At 51.7% G+C, this 16,677-nt stretch overlaps 1 protein-coding gene and 1 long non-coding RNA gene across 3 annotated transcripts; one reads left to right on the top strand and one right to left on the bottom strand.

The window, feature by feature from the left end:
* Positions 1-5,963: 5,963 nt before the first annotated feature.
* On the bottom strand, positions 5,964-11,835 carry VWA1 (von Willebrand factor A domain containing 1). Its single transcript, XM_007529510.3, has 4 exons — positions 11,679-11,835; positions 10,199-10,756; positions 7,119-7,397; positions 5,964-7,046 (listed from the first exon to the last, which is right to left on the bottom strand). The coding sequence occupies exons 1-4, from the start codon at positions 11,749-11,751 to the stop codon at positions 6,703-6,705; spliced, it is 1,254 nt and encodes a 417-aa protein (XP_007529572.1). The 5' UTR covers positions 11,752-11,835; the 3' UTR covers positions 5,964-6,702.
* LOC132540895 (uncharacterized) lies at positions 8,593-16,327 on the top strand. 2 transcript variants are annotated; one of them, XR_009552061.1, is made up of 3 exons: positions 8,593-8,685; positions 12,388-12,473; positions 12,989-16,327. It is a non-coding gene; the product is annotated as an uncharacterized LOC132540895 (long non-coding RNA). The 2 variants fall into 2 exon arrangements; XR_009552062.1 differs by lacking the exon at positions 8,593-8,685 and adding an exon at positions 11,559-11,572.
* Positions 16,328-16,677: the final 350 nt, after the last annotated feature.

Genomic DNA, 16,677 nt, shown 5'->3' with positions numbered 1-16,677 from the left:
GCCTCCAGGAGCAGCGGATTCCTAGTGCAGACAGTCCCAGAGATAACCCTGAAGTAAAAAAAAAAAAAAGAAAGAAAGAAAAGAAATAAAAGTAATTATTTTTAATAGATAGGTATTTTTTGTTTTTTCACGGGGTGGGGAAGATAGCATAACGGTTATACAAACAGATTCTCATGCCTGAGTCTCCAGAGATCCCAGGTTCAATCTCCCACACGAACATAAGCCAGAGCTGATCAGTGCTCTGGTATAATAACAACAACAACAACTCACCATGGCTTCAACAGGAAGACTCACTCCCCAGATGCCCTCAGGTTCTGACCCAGGGGAATAGGCCTCAGCCATGTGCCAGGGAGGAAGAGAGTAAGTAACTATAGCAACAAGGGAGAGAGAGCACAGAGGTGCACACCAGACTTGTATGCTGAGACCTCAGAGGTTCTGGGTTCAATCCCCAGCACCATTTGCCAGAGTTGAGCAGTGTTTTCCCTCCCCTATATCCCTCATTAAGATAAATGCTAAAAACATAATCAGGGTGGAGATAGTCCAATGGCTATTAAAAAAGGCTTTCATCCTGGAGTGGGTGGGTGGGGAGAATACAGGTCCATGAAGGATGATAAATGACATAGTGGGGGTTGTATTGTTAAATGGGAAACTGGGGAATGTTATGCATGTACAAACTATTGTATTTATTGTTGAATGTAAAACATTAATTCCCCAATAAAGAAATAATTTTTTTAAAAAAAGGCTTTCATGGGTGGGGGAGATAGCACAATGGTTATGCAAACAGACTCTCATGCCTGAATCTCCAAAAGTTCCAGGTTCAACCCCCCTGCACCACCATAAGCCAGAGCTGAGCAGTGCTCTGGTGTTTCCCTCTCTCTCTCTCTCTCTCTCTCTGCATTTCTCTCAAAAATAAAATAAATAAAATTTAAAAAAGGCTTTCATGCCTGAGACTCTAGTCCCAGGTTCAGTCCCCCACACTGTCATAAACCAGATCTGAGCAGTGTTTGTTGCAGAAATTATCCCCAATCGTGAGACCAGAACCGAGTGTGGTGAAGAGAGGAGTTTTAATACACTGATGGGCGAGAGATCTGGATTGCTACAGGAAGTTCTCTGCACTGGACAAAGGAACAGCACAGCTTATATAGAGTTTTACATCTTGGTTACAAAGAGAATGCAAACATTGACACACTGCAGGCACATGATCTTTGGCCTTGGATAGGGGGTCTTATCTCTTCCAGCTAGGGCAGATTTCTCCCCAGCTTCCCTGCTTAGGAATGTGGAGGAAGGACGTACAGCAGCTGCAGTCACTGACTGCTATAAGGCACGTCAGACACAAGGGAAGAATAAGCTTCTATTCATCCATTTTCTACTCCATATTCTGCATATATATATACACTCTGGGTGGGGAAATAGCATAATAATTATGCAAAAGACTCATGCCTTGGGCTCCAGGATAGCAGGTTCAGTCCCTCACAACACCTAAAGTCAGAGTCGAGAAGAAAAGAAAAAGAAAAAAGAGACAACAGTAATAATAATGCCTGGGGGGGGGTCAGGCGGTGGCACAGTGGGTTAAGCGCAGGTGGCGCAAAGCGCAGGGAACAGCGTAAGGATCCCGGTCGAGCCCCCGGCTCCCCACCTGCAGGGGAGTCGCTTCACAGGCGGTGAAGCAAGTCTGCAGGTGTCTGTCTTTCTCTCCCCTTCTCTGTCTTCCCCTCCTCTCTCCATTTCTCTCTGTCCTATCCAACAACGAATTGCGTCAACAAGGGCAATAATAATAACCACAACGTGAACAACTATATGCCACCAAGCTAGAGAACCTGGAAGAAATGAATGATTTCCTAGATAGCTACCAACTTCCAAAACTAAGTAAAGAGGAAGTGGATAACATGAACAGGCCCATCACAGCTAATGAAATTGAAACAGTTATCAAAAATCTTCCCAAAAATAAAAGTACTGGACCAGATGGTTTTACAAATGAATTCTACAAAACTTTCAAAGAAGAACTAATACCTCTACTTTTAAAAGTCTTCCAGAAGATTGAAGACACTGGAATACTCCCTGCCAGCTTCTATGAAGCCAACATCACCCTGATACCAAAAGCAGACAGGGACACAACCAAAAAAGAAAACTACAGACCAATATCTCTGATGAACATAGATGCGAAAATATTGAACAAAATTCTAGCCAACAGGATACAGCAGTATATCAAAAAGATTGTTCATCATGACCAAGTGGGGTTTATCCCAGGCATGCAAAGTTGGTTTAATATACATAAATCAATCAGTGTGATCCACCACATCAACAAAAGCAAGACCAAAAACCACATGGTCATATGTGGTTTTTGAGAAAAAAAAAACCTTTTTTTTGAGAGAAAGCCTTTGACAAAATACAACATCCCTTTATGATCAAAACACTACAAACAATGGGAATAGATGGAAAATTCCTGAAGATAGTGGAGTCTATATATAGCAAACCTACAGCCAACATCATACTCAATGGTGAAAAACTGGAAGCATTTCCCCTCAGATCAGGTACTAGACAGGGCTGCCCACTATCACCATTACTATTCAACATAGTGTTGGAAGTTCTTGCCATAGCAATCAGGCAGGAGCAAGGAATTAAAGGCATACAGATTGGAAGAGAAGAAGTCAAACTCTCCTTATTTGCAGATGACATGATAGTATACATGGAAAAATCTAAGGAATCCAGCAAGAAGCTTTTGGAAATCATCAGGCAATACAGTAATGTGTCAGGCTATAAAATTAACATTCAAAAGTCAGTGGCATTCCTCTATGCAAACACTAAGTTAGAAGAAATTGAAATCCAGAAATCAGTTCCTTTTTCTATAGCAACAAAACAATAAAATATCTAGGAGTAAACCTAACCAAAGAAGTGAAAGACTTGTATACTGAAAATTATGAGTCACTACTCAAAGAAATTGAAAAAGACACAAAGAAGTGGAAAGATATTCCATGTTCATGGGTTGGAAGAATTAACATCATCAAAATGAATATATTACCCAGAGCCATCTACAAATTTAATGCTATCCCCATCAAGATCCCAAGCACATTTTTTAGGAGAATAGAACAAATGCTACAAGTGTTTATCTGGAACCAGAAAAGACCTAGAATTGCCAAAACAATCTTGAGAAAAAAGAACAGAACCGGAGGCATCACACTGCCAGATCTCAAACTGTATTATAGGGCCATTGTCATCAAAACTGCTTGGTACTGGAACATGAACAGACACACTGACCAGTGGAATAGAATTGAGAGCCCAGAAATGAGGTCCCACACCTATGGACATCTAATCTTTGACAAAGGGGCCCAGACTATTATATGGGGAAAGCAGAGTCTCTTCAACAAATGGTGTTGGAAACAGTGGGTTGAAACATGCAGAAGAATGAAACTGAATCACTGTATTTCACCAAATACAAAAGTAAATTCCAAGTGGATCAAGGATTTGGATGTTAGACCAGAAACTATCAGATACTTAGAGGAAAATATTGGAAGAACTTTCTTCCGCATAAATTTTAAAGACATTTTCAATGAAACGAATCCAATTACAAGGAAGACTAAGGCAAGTATAAACCTATGGGACTACATCAAATTAAAAAGCTTCTTCACAGCAAAAGAAACCACTACCCAAACCAAGAGACCCCTCACAGAATGGGAGAAGATCTTTACATGCCATACATCAGATAAGAGTTTAATAACCACCATATATAAAGAGCTTGCCAGACTCAACAACAAGACAACAAATAACCCCATCAAAAAATGGGGGGAGGACTTGGACAGAATATTCACCACAGAAGAGATCCAAAAGGCCGAGAAACACATGAAAAAATGCTCCAAGTCTCTGATTGTCAGAGAAATGCAAATCAAGACAACAATGAGATATCACTTCACTCCTGTGAGAATGTCATACATCAGAAAAGGTAACAGCAGCAAATGCTGGAGAGGGTGTGGGGTCAAAGGAACCCTCCTGCACTGCTGGTGGGAATGTCAATTGATCCAACCTCTATGGAGAACAGTCTGGAGAACTCTCAGAAGGCTAGAAATGGACCTACCCTATGACCCTGCAATCCCCCTCCTGGGGATATATCCTAAGGAACCCAACACATCGATCCAAAAAGATCTGTGTACATATATGTTCTTGGCAGCACAATTTGTAATAGCCAAAACCTGGAAGCAACCCAGGTGTCCAACAACAGATGAGTGGCTGAGCAAGTTGTGGTATATATACACAATGGAATACTACTCAGCTGTAAAAAATGGTGACTTCACCGTTTTCAGCCGATCTTGGATGGACCTTGAAAAAATCATGTTGAGTGAAATAAGTCAGAAACAGAAGGATGAATACGGGATGATCTCACTCTCAGGCCGAAGTTGAAAAACAAGATTAGAAAAGAAAACACAAGTCGAACCTGAAATGGAATTGGAGTATTACACCAAAGTAAAAGACTCTGGGGTGGGTGGGTGGATGGGGAGAATACAGGTCCATGAAAGATGATGAATGACATAGTGGGGGTTGTATTGTTAAATGGGAATCTGGGGAATGTTATGCATGTAAAAAAAAAAAGAAGAAGTAGAAACGCAAAGCAGAAATTGACTGAGTTTGGAGTATGGCACCAAAGTAAGAAAGCAGAAGTACACTAGAGTTTGCAGTGAGTACCTCCCTAATACATCCTCTCCACTTTTCCAAGCTTAGGGTCCATGATTGCTCAACAATTTGTTTGGCTTTGTATGTTAACTCTCTTTTCAGTCACCAGGTTCCAGGTGTCATCAGGATGCCGGCCAGACTTCCCTGGATTGAAGACCCCACCAATGTGTCCTGGAGCTCAGCTTCCCCAGAGACCCACCCTACTAGGGAGAGAGAGAGGCAAATGGGAGTATGGACCGACCAGTCAACGCCCATGTTCAGCGGGGAAGCAATTACAGAAGCCAGACCTTCTACCTTCTGCAACCCACAATGACCCTGGGTCCATGCTCCCAGAGGGATAGAGAATGGGAAAGCTATCGGGGGAGGGGGTGGGATATGGAGATTGGGCGGTGGGAATTGTGTGGAGTTGTACCCCTCCTACCCTATGGTTTTGTTAATTAATCCTTTCTTAAATTAAAAAAAAAAAAAAGAAAGTTTAAAAAAAAAAAAGAAAGCAGAAGTACACTAGAGTTTGCAGTGAGTACCCTCCCTAACACTTCCTCTCCACTATTCCAAGCTTTGGGTCCATGATTGCTCAACAATTTGTTTGGCTTTGTATGTTAACTCTCTTTTCAGTCACCAGGTTCCAGATGCCATCAGGATGCTAGCCAGGCTTCCCTGGATTGAAGACCCCACCAATGTGTCCTGTAACTCAGCTTCCCCAGAGACCCACCCTACTAGGGAAAGAGAGAGGCAGACTGGGAGTATGGACCGACCAGTCAACGCCCATGTTCAGCGAGGAAGCAATTACAGAAGCCAGACCTTCTACCTTCTGCAACCCTCAATGACCCTGGGTCCATGCTCCCAGAGGGATAGAGAATGGGAAAGCTATCGGGGGAGGGGGTGGGATATGGAGATTGGGCGGTGGGAATTGTGTGGAGTTGTACCCCTCCTACCCTATGGTTTTGTTAATTAATCCTTTCTTAAATAAAAAAAATAAAAAAGGGAATAAATAAATAATAAAATATTAAAAAAAAAAATAACCACAACGAAGCTACAACAAGGGCAACAAAAGGGGGAAAAAAATGGCCTCCAGGAGCGGTGGATTCATGATGCAGGCACCGAGCCCAACAATAACCCTGGAGGAGGAAAAAATAAAAAAATAAAAATAATGCCTGGAATGTGGCACAGTGGATAGAGCTGGACTCTCAGGTATCAGTTGTGAGTTCATTCCTGGTGATTCCATGTGCCAGAGTGATGCTCTTGTGTTCTCTCCAGAATAAAATAAGTTTAAACGAAGAAAAGCACTCAGAGGTCACGGCCTGGTTGACATCTGGTTGGTTTATTTTAATTTGGGTGTTAGTGGGAAGAAGGGAAAAGTGCGTGTTGAACAAGTGCAGCCGGGTACTTCCTATCCTCGGGACATCTGGTGGCTCCAGAGCAGTTAAGTATTGACAGGTGGTCTTCAGAAGATGCTGCAGGTGGACTTGCCCAGGGTAAGCACGCTACCCCATCCCTGCGAGGATATAAGCAGAAGCAGGAGGCCCCACAGTCCTAGCCTGGGGTCACCCGGGCAGAGGCCTGACGCCACGCTGGGGTGCCAGGCTCTGGGACAAGCCCTCCAGCAGGGGCATGCGCATCCCAGCTGCTGTGAGCAGGGCTCCCTGCATTCCCGGGCAGAGCCAAGGATCAGGATCCCTGCAGGCACCGCCCCCAGCCCGGTACGCCGCCTGGTGGACAGCACGGGGATGGGCGATCACAGGCTGTGCGTCCAGCTCCCAGTACCCTGCCCAACCTCTGTGGGTTTCTGGCCGGGAGAGGAGCTTTGAGACCCGGGCAGAGCAGACTCCCCGCATCCCCATCCACCTCCTAGCAATATCTTCGGTCTGCTGGCCCACGTCCCCTCGACCTGACGCTAGCTCTCGCTCAGTCCCCTGCCATTGTCGGGGACACAGGCCTGCTTAAGCGGGGCAGACGCCAGGCCCGCGACCCTCCCCCAGGGCAGAGCCCTGACTCCGTGGTGGGCGCCACCCGCTCCGGGCTCGGAGGGCGGGGCGCCAGTCAAGGCTCTCGGGCCCCGGGCAGAGTCATGGGGCGCGGGGCGCGGCAGCGCGGGCCGTCGGGCGTGCAGACCTTGGCCGACAGCGCTCTCTCGCGGCCGGAGCGGAAGACGGCGGTGACGGTGAGCAGGTAGGCGGTGGCGGGCGCCAGGCCCTGCAGCACGGTGCTGTTGTGGCCCGCAGGCACGTCCAGGCGCTGAGCCGCGCCGCCCCGGAGCGGCCCAGCCTGCACGTAGTAGCCGAGCGCGACATCGGGGCCCAGCGCCGGGGCCCAGCTCACGCGGAGGCTGCGCGGCTTGGCGTGCGAGACAACGATGCGCTCGGGCCCGGCCTCCTCGGTCTCCTCTGTGGGGGAAGCGCCATGAGCTGTGCCCTGGCTTCTGCAGCACCACCCTCCAACCCGCCTGCCCAGTTCACCTGGCAGCGTGCGCACCCGCAGGTGCTGTGGCCGCACAAAGCGCTCATTGGATTCAGGCACCAGCGCCACGTCGTAGTTGGTGTCCGGCTCCAGGCCGGCCCAGGTCCAGCCCGTGGCGTTGCCCGGCAGCTGCTGGCGACGCGGGCTTCCTGGCTCCGAGCTGCCTGCCAGCTCCAACACATAGTAGCCCGAGTCTGCTGTCAGCAGCTGCGGCCAGGCCAGGCGGACTGTCCTGGACGTAACCTCGGAAGCGTGGAGCTGCTGCGGCTGCATGGCCTCTGCGGGGGTGCAAGGGACAGGATGGATGTCACCTGCACCCTACAGACACACACATCTTCCCTTTCTGGGCCGTGCTGCTGACTCAGGGTACATCTTGACTTCAGAGGGGGATTTCCAGAACAGGAATGCTCAACCTCAGACAGGCCCCAAGGTGGCAGTGACCTGCAAACATTGAGTGAGCCCAGTACACAGCCAGGCAACCAGGAACTTCTCTGTCAGCCTGGCCACAGGCTCAGAGAAGGGGTGCACCAGAGTCACCCTTCACCCTATCCAGTGACCTGGACAAAGGTTCTCAATGGTGGCAGTACCCACAGCAGAGTTCATAGTAGACAGCTAGCACCCCAACCCAAGTAGCCAGCACGAGACCTGGGGTGAGACCTGTTCTGGGCAATTAAGGCACAGAGGGCAGGGGTCAGTCTGGAATGGGACCCCACAGGATTCACACATAGATGTCACAACTCCAGGAGCAGCTGAACCAGAGTGCTACCTGCTTTGGGGCCCCAGAACAGTGAGGGGATGTGGAGGAGGCCCCCAAATGTATCCCCTCCAGAGCTCTGTACATGGCAGACCAAGTGGACAACAGGCAGCTCAGGCTGGCCAGGCTCCTGCTGTCTCCTCTCCTGCTTGCACCCCAGCTGTTACCCTTCGCAAGCCCCAGAGCATCCACCTCCACCTTCTTTATTTATGTATTGCCACCAGGTTTGTTGCTGGGGCTCAGTGCCCACACTACAAATCCACTGCTCATGGTGGCTTTTTTTTTCTTCTAAATTCCAGTTTATTTGATAGACCAAAGAGAAATTGAGGGTGGGGGAAATAGGGAGAGAGAAAGATAGACACCTGCAGAGCTGCTTCACCACTCGTGAAGCATCCTCCCTACAGGTGGGGAGCAAGGGCTCAAACCCAAATCCAAGTACTCGTTCATGGGAACGTGCACACTGCCAGGTATGCCAACCCCCTACCCTGTGCTAGCCTTTTCTGAGTTTGATCACCAGCATCAAATGTGCCAGAGTCATGCCATTTTTTTCTTCTAGCTCATTAACTAATAAGTAAATTGAGAGAGAGAGAGAGACTGAGACAGAAAGACCATAGCCCCAAAGTTTCTTTCAATTGGGCGGGGACTGAATTTGAACCTGGCAAAGGAGTGCACTATCCAAGTGAACTATTTCACTGATTCATTTTCTTTAACACCTGCAGCACTGATCCACCACTCCTGAACTTCCCTTTCTGCAGATGGGGACCAGGGACTTGAACCTGGGTCCTTAAGTATGGTAACGTGCACTCTATCAGGTGAGCCACCCCTGCCCTGTGCTATCCTTTGCTCCTGCTGTTCCTCTCCAGACTCAGCTATGGGGTCAACAGGGGCCAGGTATCCTGGGGAAAGTCTTCAGGATCCTTTACCCCACAGTCCAATATTCTCTGGTCTCAAGTGGAGAATTAAACCCCAGGATTTAAAAGAATGCTGGATGAGTGGCACTTTCTAGTGACTATAGCAGGCAGGGAGGTGGTGACCAACCCTTCATCTCCTGCCTCTCCCCTGTCCCCACAGGTCAGGTCAGGGGATCCCCAGGAGTGTCCAGGTCTACAGTGAAACTATGGGGGAGCTGCTTGGCCACGGCTGCAGGCCTTCCTTAGTCTACTTCCTCTCCAGCACCCCATGGCCATCCTCACACAGGGGATAGGAGATGACCCAGTCCTGCCTGCCCTGTCCACACTCTTCAAGCATGAGCATGTACTGCTAACGTGCATTTTTTTTCCCCAGTAGAGACGGAGATTGAGAGGGAAGGGGGCGACAGAAAGGGAGAAAACGTATTGCAGCAAAGGAAAGGACTGGGGAGGGGGAGGGGGTGTTTAGGTCCTGGAACATAATGGTAGAAGAGGACCTATGTGGGGGGTTAGTGTTATGTAGAAAACTGGGAAATGTTACACATGTACCAAGTATTGTATTTTACAGTCAACTGTAAAGCATTTATCCCCCAATAAAGAAAAAGAAAAGAGGGAGTTGCGTGGTAGCAGAGCGGGTTAAGTGCACACGGCGCAAAGCACAAGGACCGACCTAAGGATCCCAGTTAGAGCTCCAGGCTCCCCACCTGCAGGGGGGTCACTTCACAAGCAGTGAAGCAGGTCTGCAGGTGTCTTTCTCTCCCCCTGTCTTCCCCTCCTCTCTCCATTTCTCTCTGTCCTATCCAACAACGACGACAATAATAACAATAAACAAAAGGGAAAAATAACCTCCAGGAGCAGTGGATTCATAGTGCAGGCACCAAACCTTAGTGAACAAAAAAAAAAAGAAAGAAAGAAAGAAAAGGGAGAAAGGCACCTGCAGCACTGCTTCACTGCTCAAGAAGCTTCCTCCTTGTAGCTGGGGCCTGGGGGCCTTGAACCCAGATCCTTGCACAAAGTAACATGTATTCTACCAGGTGCACCATTGCCTGCTCCCCCACACCTGCAATCTTTTATGGTTACTGCTATGCTTCAGTGCCTGCACAACAACCCCACCACTCTAACTTTTTTTTCAGTAGAAACAGAAATTAAGAGATGGAGAGGCACCTGCAGCACTGCTTCACCATTCATGAAGCTTCTCCCCTGCAGCTGGGGACTGGGAGCTTGAACCTGCCACCTGCAGTCTTAGAATTCTTGGAAACTGCTTCTTCCACCTCTTTTCTTGGTTGCACACCACCCCACATGGTCAGGGACTGCCAGTCCTGGGCTGAGTCTGTGGCACAGAGCCCCCTGCACTCCTGCCCCTTAACTCCACCCAGGCCCAGTGTCACTCTGTTCATAGCGGGGTCTGGCCACCTACCAAGGATAGTGGTCCTGAGCTGCTGGGCGATGATGTGCAGGTCGTCCACGTGTACAAAGTGCAGGTGCTCCTCCACGGGGGCTGAGGCTGCAGCTGACAGCTCCAGCAGGTTGCTTCGACCGGTGCTGACAATGAAGATAGTGACCCCCAGCTCCTTCAGTGCCTGCATGGGGGGCCCCACAGGGTCGCTGGAATCACCATCTGTCACCCACACCAGCACCTTGGGAACCCCTTGCCGGGCCCCTGCTGACTCAGCAAACATCTGCTCCTTGGCGTAGGCCAGCGCCAGGCCGGTGTTGGTGTCGCCCATGCGCTGGGTGGCAGCCCGCACAGCATCCTGGACGGCCGGGCCAGAGCTATGCTGCCCGAAGTGGAACTCCCTGTGTGGCTGGCTGCCCACATGCACCAGGCTGACACGCAGTGCCCCAGGGCCCAATGGTAGTGGGGCCACCAGCTGCCCCACAAACTCCTGAACTCGGGAAAACTCGTAGTGAGACACGCTGGCTGAGCTGTCCAGCAGGAACATCAGGTCCCCCATGGGGGCTGGCATCGGCAGGCCTGGGGGAAAGGGAGAAGGTTTCAGCCCCCTGTGTTGGTCCCCAGGTGGCCTCACACCCAGGGCAGAATCTCAGAGCTTGGCATTTTCAGAAGATGGCACTTGCCCTGCAAGCCGCATCAGGTCACCCCAAAGATCCTGGGGATCAGCTGGGGGGTGGGAGCAGAAGGACAAGACCTCCATGCCCAGCTGTTTGAGGGGGGACATCCCCTAGTCTGGTCTGAAGGAAGGAGACCCCTTCAGCAGACACTGATAGGTGGGCCCAGGAGTGAAGGTCATGGGCCTTGGGGGCTGCTCCCTCCCACTTTTGCCTAGAGAAGCAGCACCCTTAAGTTGAACTACGCAGTTTATAGCCTCCAGGTGAGGAGCCCCCCCCCCCAAGAAGCTGGGGTGAGGCAAGGAGTAAGCTCCAATGGGGGGGGGGGGCGTCCCAGGGGTGCAAGCGGAGGCTTTGGAGGCTCAGGGCACTGAGAGAGGCACCCTTCCCACAGCCCAGATGGCCAGGCTGGGATTGTGACTTGCGGCCTGCAGCAGCCAGAGGTCCCCACCGACGCCTGAGGTTTCCCCTTCCTCCAGGGACCCTGGGGTGCCCCAGCACTGGGGGATCTCCTCTCTCGCTCAGGCCTAAGGGTCTCAGCTCTCCCTATCCTACTATGGGACACTCAATGGAAAGGGAAACTGAGGCACGGTCAGTTTCCAGCCACGCATTTCCCCCTCCCCATCCAGGCTCTGAGATTCCTCTGGAGATGCGGATGGTCAAGCCCCACAGCCAGGTAGAGCACCGTGGGGCTCCTGCCCCGCCCCGCCTTGCCCCACAGGTGGGTGAGTCGCCCCACCGCCCCCGCAGCCGGCCCCCTGAAGGCAGCGGCGGGTGCCGGGGGGCGGGGCGGGGTCCAGGCCGGGCCCTGCCTCCCCCGCATTCACCTAGCTCGGCGCGGCTCCCGACAAGCGCCAACTGCAGACTCAGGGCCAGGCCGAGCGCGGTCCAGGGCAGCATCGCTCGGTTTGACCAGCTCACCGCCGCCGCGGGCTTGCTGGGCGGCCACCGCTCTGCCAGAGCTGGCCCCGCCCCTATCCCCGCCCCCTGCGCCCCTCCCCCTGCGCCCCGCGCGGAGACAAGCACACCGACCCGACCTGCAGCGACCCGCAGCTCAGTTGGGGACGAAGGGGGCTGCGGGCAGAGTTATCCCCACCACACCACACTGGCTGAAACTAGGCCCCAGAAAACCCCAGTGGCGTGGGTGCAGTGGGGATGACACCGAGAAAAAAGTCTGCTGCATACTGGGCTGGGACATATGTCCTCTCCCCACTACTTACCAAGAGGGCTTAGAAGGCTCAGGAAAGTTGAGGAGTGGGTGGGTGGGTTAGACTTCTATAGGGACACAGCCTGTTCCCACCTGTCTTTCTTTCTCTTTAAATTTATTTATTTATTGGATAAAGACAACCAAAGAAATCGAGAGGGAAGGGAGTAGTAGAGAGGGAGATGAGACAGACACCTGCAACACTGCTTGACCACTTGCAAAGCTTTCCTCCTGCAGGTGGGGACCTGAGGCTTGAACTCTGGTCCTTGAGCATTGTAACATGTGCACTCAACCAGATGTGCCACTACCCACCCTGCTTTCTTTCTTTTTAGAGAGACAGAAAGAGGTGTGAAGGAGACCACAGCACTGAAGCTTCCTTTAGAGAGGTGGAGACCAGATAGAGCAGTGCACTATCCAAGTGAGTTATCTTATTGGCCCCACCTGACTTCTTGAAGAAGAGGCAGAGGTGGCTGGTTTGGCCCCATTTTGTGTCACTGCTAGGCCTATTGCTGCCCTCAAGGGGCCCAGGGTCTGGACTCACATTCTAGGACGAAGGTGAGACCCTGGCAACCCCACTGTAAACACCCTCTGGAAACCCCTGATTTGAGTCCTGGGGTTGGGGGGGGGGTCCTAGAATCTTGACTGAGTCAGATCAAAGATCACTGGCCACGGGGGACATCCCCAGGGCCCTTAGTCTGCCCTGTGCTCTGGGGCTGTGGATATCCCTCCCCTCCCAGCTCAGCACCTACTGTGGGTAACTGCTTTCTCCCTGCCCCCAGCTTCTGTGGAGCTGGGGGGAGGGGGTCCAAGACATAGGCCTCAAGGGGGTGGTGTCCCAACCAGGATATTCCTTCCCCTCACAACCTCCCCAGGAGGATGCTCAGTGAGAGGACAGATGGGACTCAGTGGTTTTCCTTCCTTCCTTTCTGGCAGGTGAGAGTCAACCCCAACTTTGCCTAAAAAAGGAAGAGGCTCCACTGGCCTTGGAGCCTGCTGGCTGAGCCGGAGGAACAGTCGAGAACTGTGTCGCAGCCATCCCCACCCCTTCCCGGGAATCTTGGCAGTGTGTGGTGCTGGCTGCTTTCCACCGAGCAGGCCTCCCTGCTACCGGAATCTGCCTGGTGCTTCTACCCCAGTCCCCCAAATCCAGGGGCCCTGTCTCCAAGATTGGCCAGGGCTATGCATAAGGGCACTGTGAGTGAAGGCCTCCAGCTGGGCAGCTGCTGGATGAGACTGGGGCCCAGGGAGTGACATAGAGGGGCTCCCCAGGGAGACATACAGTATTCCACACTGGCTGGGGTCTACCCAGGCAGTGGAGCCCCTTGTGCCTGCCTGTTGCCAGCTCCGGCCCGTGAGCAGACCCTACAGTCACACCTCAGCAGAGCTGCTGGGCTGACAGTCGAGTTTCCATCCCTTTTGGAAAAAGTAAGCAGGTCTCCTTGGCTGTGACTCAGCCCTAGAGGAAGCAACCACTCTCCTTCCTGCAGACTTTCCAGCAGGATGGAGGCTGGACAGACATGGGCAGCCTGGAACACACCCCTGCCACCCTCAACTCAGCCATCTGCCCTGGCCCAGCTCATGCCCTATGGCTGGAAGACCAGTCCAAACCCCAGCCACCCCACTCCATCACCTCTGTCCCCAGCCCCTGTTCTGCTCTGTGGCTCACACCACCCAGCAGCCAAGATCATGGCAAATGTCACTGCTATCCCCACCCCCAGAAGCCAACCCCCACCCCTGCTGAGAGCAAGGAGGTCAGCCAAGAATGAAGTGGTCAGTGACGGCACAGACCAGAAGCAGACACCAAAGGAAGCAGGCATAATGGCCTAAAAGCCTCTGTCTGAGAGCACAATTGTGAGGGGTTACATGGGGGCACAGGGGCAGTGGTCAGAGGTGGCCAGGACACAGAAGGCCCTGGCATCCAGCCTATCCCTCCCTGGGGGCCAGGCCTATGGGACCTGACAGATGGAGGCCCAGGGAAGAGGCCTAGGCCCAGGCTGGGGGTCCCTTCACCTCACGGAGTTGTGGATAGGATGATGTGCTCATCATCAGTGGTCCCCTGGACAGGTGGAGGGGTTCCTACGCCCTCAGCTGCCCCAGCTCCACCCTGCCCCCACCCTCCCTCACAGGCTCCAGCTGTGCAAAAAAGGGCCTTTTGTTCACAGCTTGCTGTGCTCATGTTGACTTCAGGGAAAAGGGCAGCTCTGGGGCCTCTGACCCCATTCTGGGGAAACCTCTGGGATGGGGGAGGAGTGCCAGCTGCTTTCCATGATGCTGGCATCTCACCCACGCACCTGCGTACACTGGGGACCAGGAACAAAGTGGGAGACAGTCGCCCTTGTGATGGGGTTCAGTGAGCCCTAACCCCCTGCAATGGTAAGTGGGGCAGAGGGAGGGGCAGAGCAGGGCCCTAGCCCAGTTGCCACCCACTCCCACTCCACATACACATTCCTCTCCACTTACCTATTTGTGGTCAGGGACAAGCCAGGGCCTGAGAGCTGTTCTGGGGGCTGCAGTTCCCACTGTCATTCCCCAGCTGCCCAGGCATATCTCCCTGCCCTCCCCCCATCCCTGAGCTTCTTCTTACCCAGACTGTCGGCTAGCAACAGTCAAAATAGTCAGGGCATGGTGGGGTAGCGGCCTTGGGATGGTTGGTGGTGCTTCCCCACCTCCCTATGTGTGTGCACCCCCTCTTTGTGCTGGCTTATGCCCTGAGTACCTATGGGCACCAGGCAGAACCCTGTCATCTCAGGGCTGCCAGGCTAGACAGGGCCAGGGAGTAGGGGGCTCTTCCTATGTCAGACCAGGTGAGGAGGAGTTACAGGAAGCCCTGCCTGGAGCCTGGACTTGGGGTGGGGCACCCAGGAAGCAGGCCTGGGTGAGGGCAGGCCCTGTGATTCTTTCTGGCTTGGTATCAGGCACAGTGCGCATGTGTGTGTGGGGGCATGATAAGGCAGTCTAGGGGGACAAGCTGGAGAGGGTGAAGAGGGCCCATAGATACTGAAAGATAGCATGGGGGGGGGGGCACTGAAGAAGGTAGAGTCTAGTGTACTTTTTCCATTTCCTTTTCCTTTCTTTTTTGATAGAGACAGACAGAACATGAGAGGGATGGAGGAGATATAGAAAGAGATACAGAAACACCTGCAGGCCTGCTTCACCACTCATAAAGCTTTCCCCCTGCGGGTGGGGACTGGGGGCTTGAACCTGCATCCTTGTGCACTGTAATGTGTGTGCTCTACTGGGTGCACCACCACCCAGTCCCTGCTTTTTTTTTTATCTTTACTTATTTATTGGGTAGAGATAGCCAGATATTGAGAGGGAAAGGGGTGATAGAAAGGGAGAAATACAGACACCTGCAGTGCTGCTTCACCACTCACAATGGTCGAACCCAGGTTCTTGCATATTGTAACATGTTCAACCAGTTGCACCACCACCAAGCCCCCTGTTTTTTGTTTGTTTTTAATATTTAGTTATTGGGGGCCAGGCGGTGGTACAGCACTTAAGTGCACATAGTATGAAGCACAAGGGCTCACACAGGATCCCGGTTCAATCCCCCAGCTCCCCCCCCCCACAAACTGCAGGGGAAACTTTACAATCTATGAAGCAGGTCTGCAAGTGGCTGTCTTTCTCCCTCTCTATCTCCTCCTCTCTTAATTTTTCTCTGTCCTGTCCAATAACAAAAAAAATGACTTCCAGGAACAGTAGATTCGTAGTGCCAGCATCGAGCCCCGGCTAATAACCCTGTAGGCAAATAAAATAAAATAAAAATATTTATTGTTTATGAGAAAGGAGAGAGTGGTCTGGGAGGTGATGCAGTGGATAATGCACTGGATTCTCAACCATGAGGACCTGAGTTCAATCCCCGATAGCACAGGTACCAGAGTGATGTCTGGTTCTTTCTCTGTCTCTCTCTCTCCTCCTCTTCCTTGAATAAATAAATTCTTAAAAAGGGGTGGGGTAGGGGGTTGTCAGGCGGTAGTGCAGTGGGTTAAGCGCACATGGCACAAAGCACAAGGACCAGCATAATGATCCCGGTTCGGGCCACCAGCTTCCCACCTGTTGGGGGGTCGCTTCATGAGTGGTGAAGCAGGTCTGCAGGTGTCTTATCTTCCTCTCCTCTGTCTTCCACAGAGAGGAAGACAGAGAGGAGAGAAAGATAGACACTCTCTCCATTTCTCTCTGTCCTAACAACAGCTATGACAACAATAACAACAAGTGCAACAACAAGGGCAACAAAGTGGGAAAAATGGCCTCCAGGAGCAATGGATTCATAGTGTAGGCACTGAGCCCCAGCGATAAGCCTGGAGGCAAATATATATATATTTAAAGTTGGGGAGACAGCATAATGGTTATCAAAAAGACTTTCATGCCTGAGGCTTTGAGATTCAGGTCAGTCCCCAGCACCACCTTAAGCCAGTGCTGAGCAGTCTTTCTCTTTGTGTATCTTTCTCTATAGGTCTCTCTTTCATTAAAATAAATAACTAAATATGGGAGTATAGATTGACCTGCCAATGCCCATGTTCAGTGGGGAAGCAATTATAGAAGCCAGACCTTCCACCTGCTGTACCCCATAATGATCCTGGGTTTATACTCCCAGAGGGATAAAGAATAGGAAAGCATGTGGT

This window comes from Erinaceus europaeus, chromosome 10 (genome assembly GCF_950295315.1).
Source record: "Erinaceus europaeus chromosome 10, mEriEur2.1, whole genome shotgun sequence".
Lineage (NCBI taxonomy): Eukaryota > Metazoa > Chordata > Mammalia > Eulipotyphla > Erinaceidae > Erinaceus > Erinaceus europaeus.
This window is presented reverse-complemented; position numbering and strand designations above follow the sequence as displayed.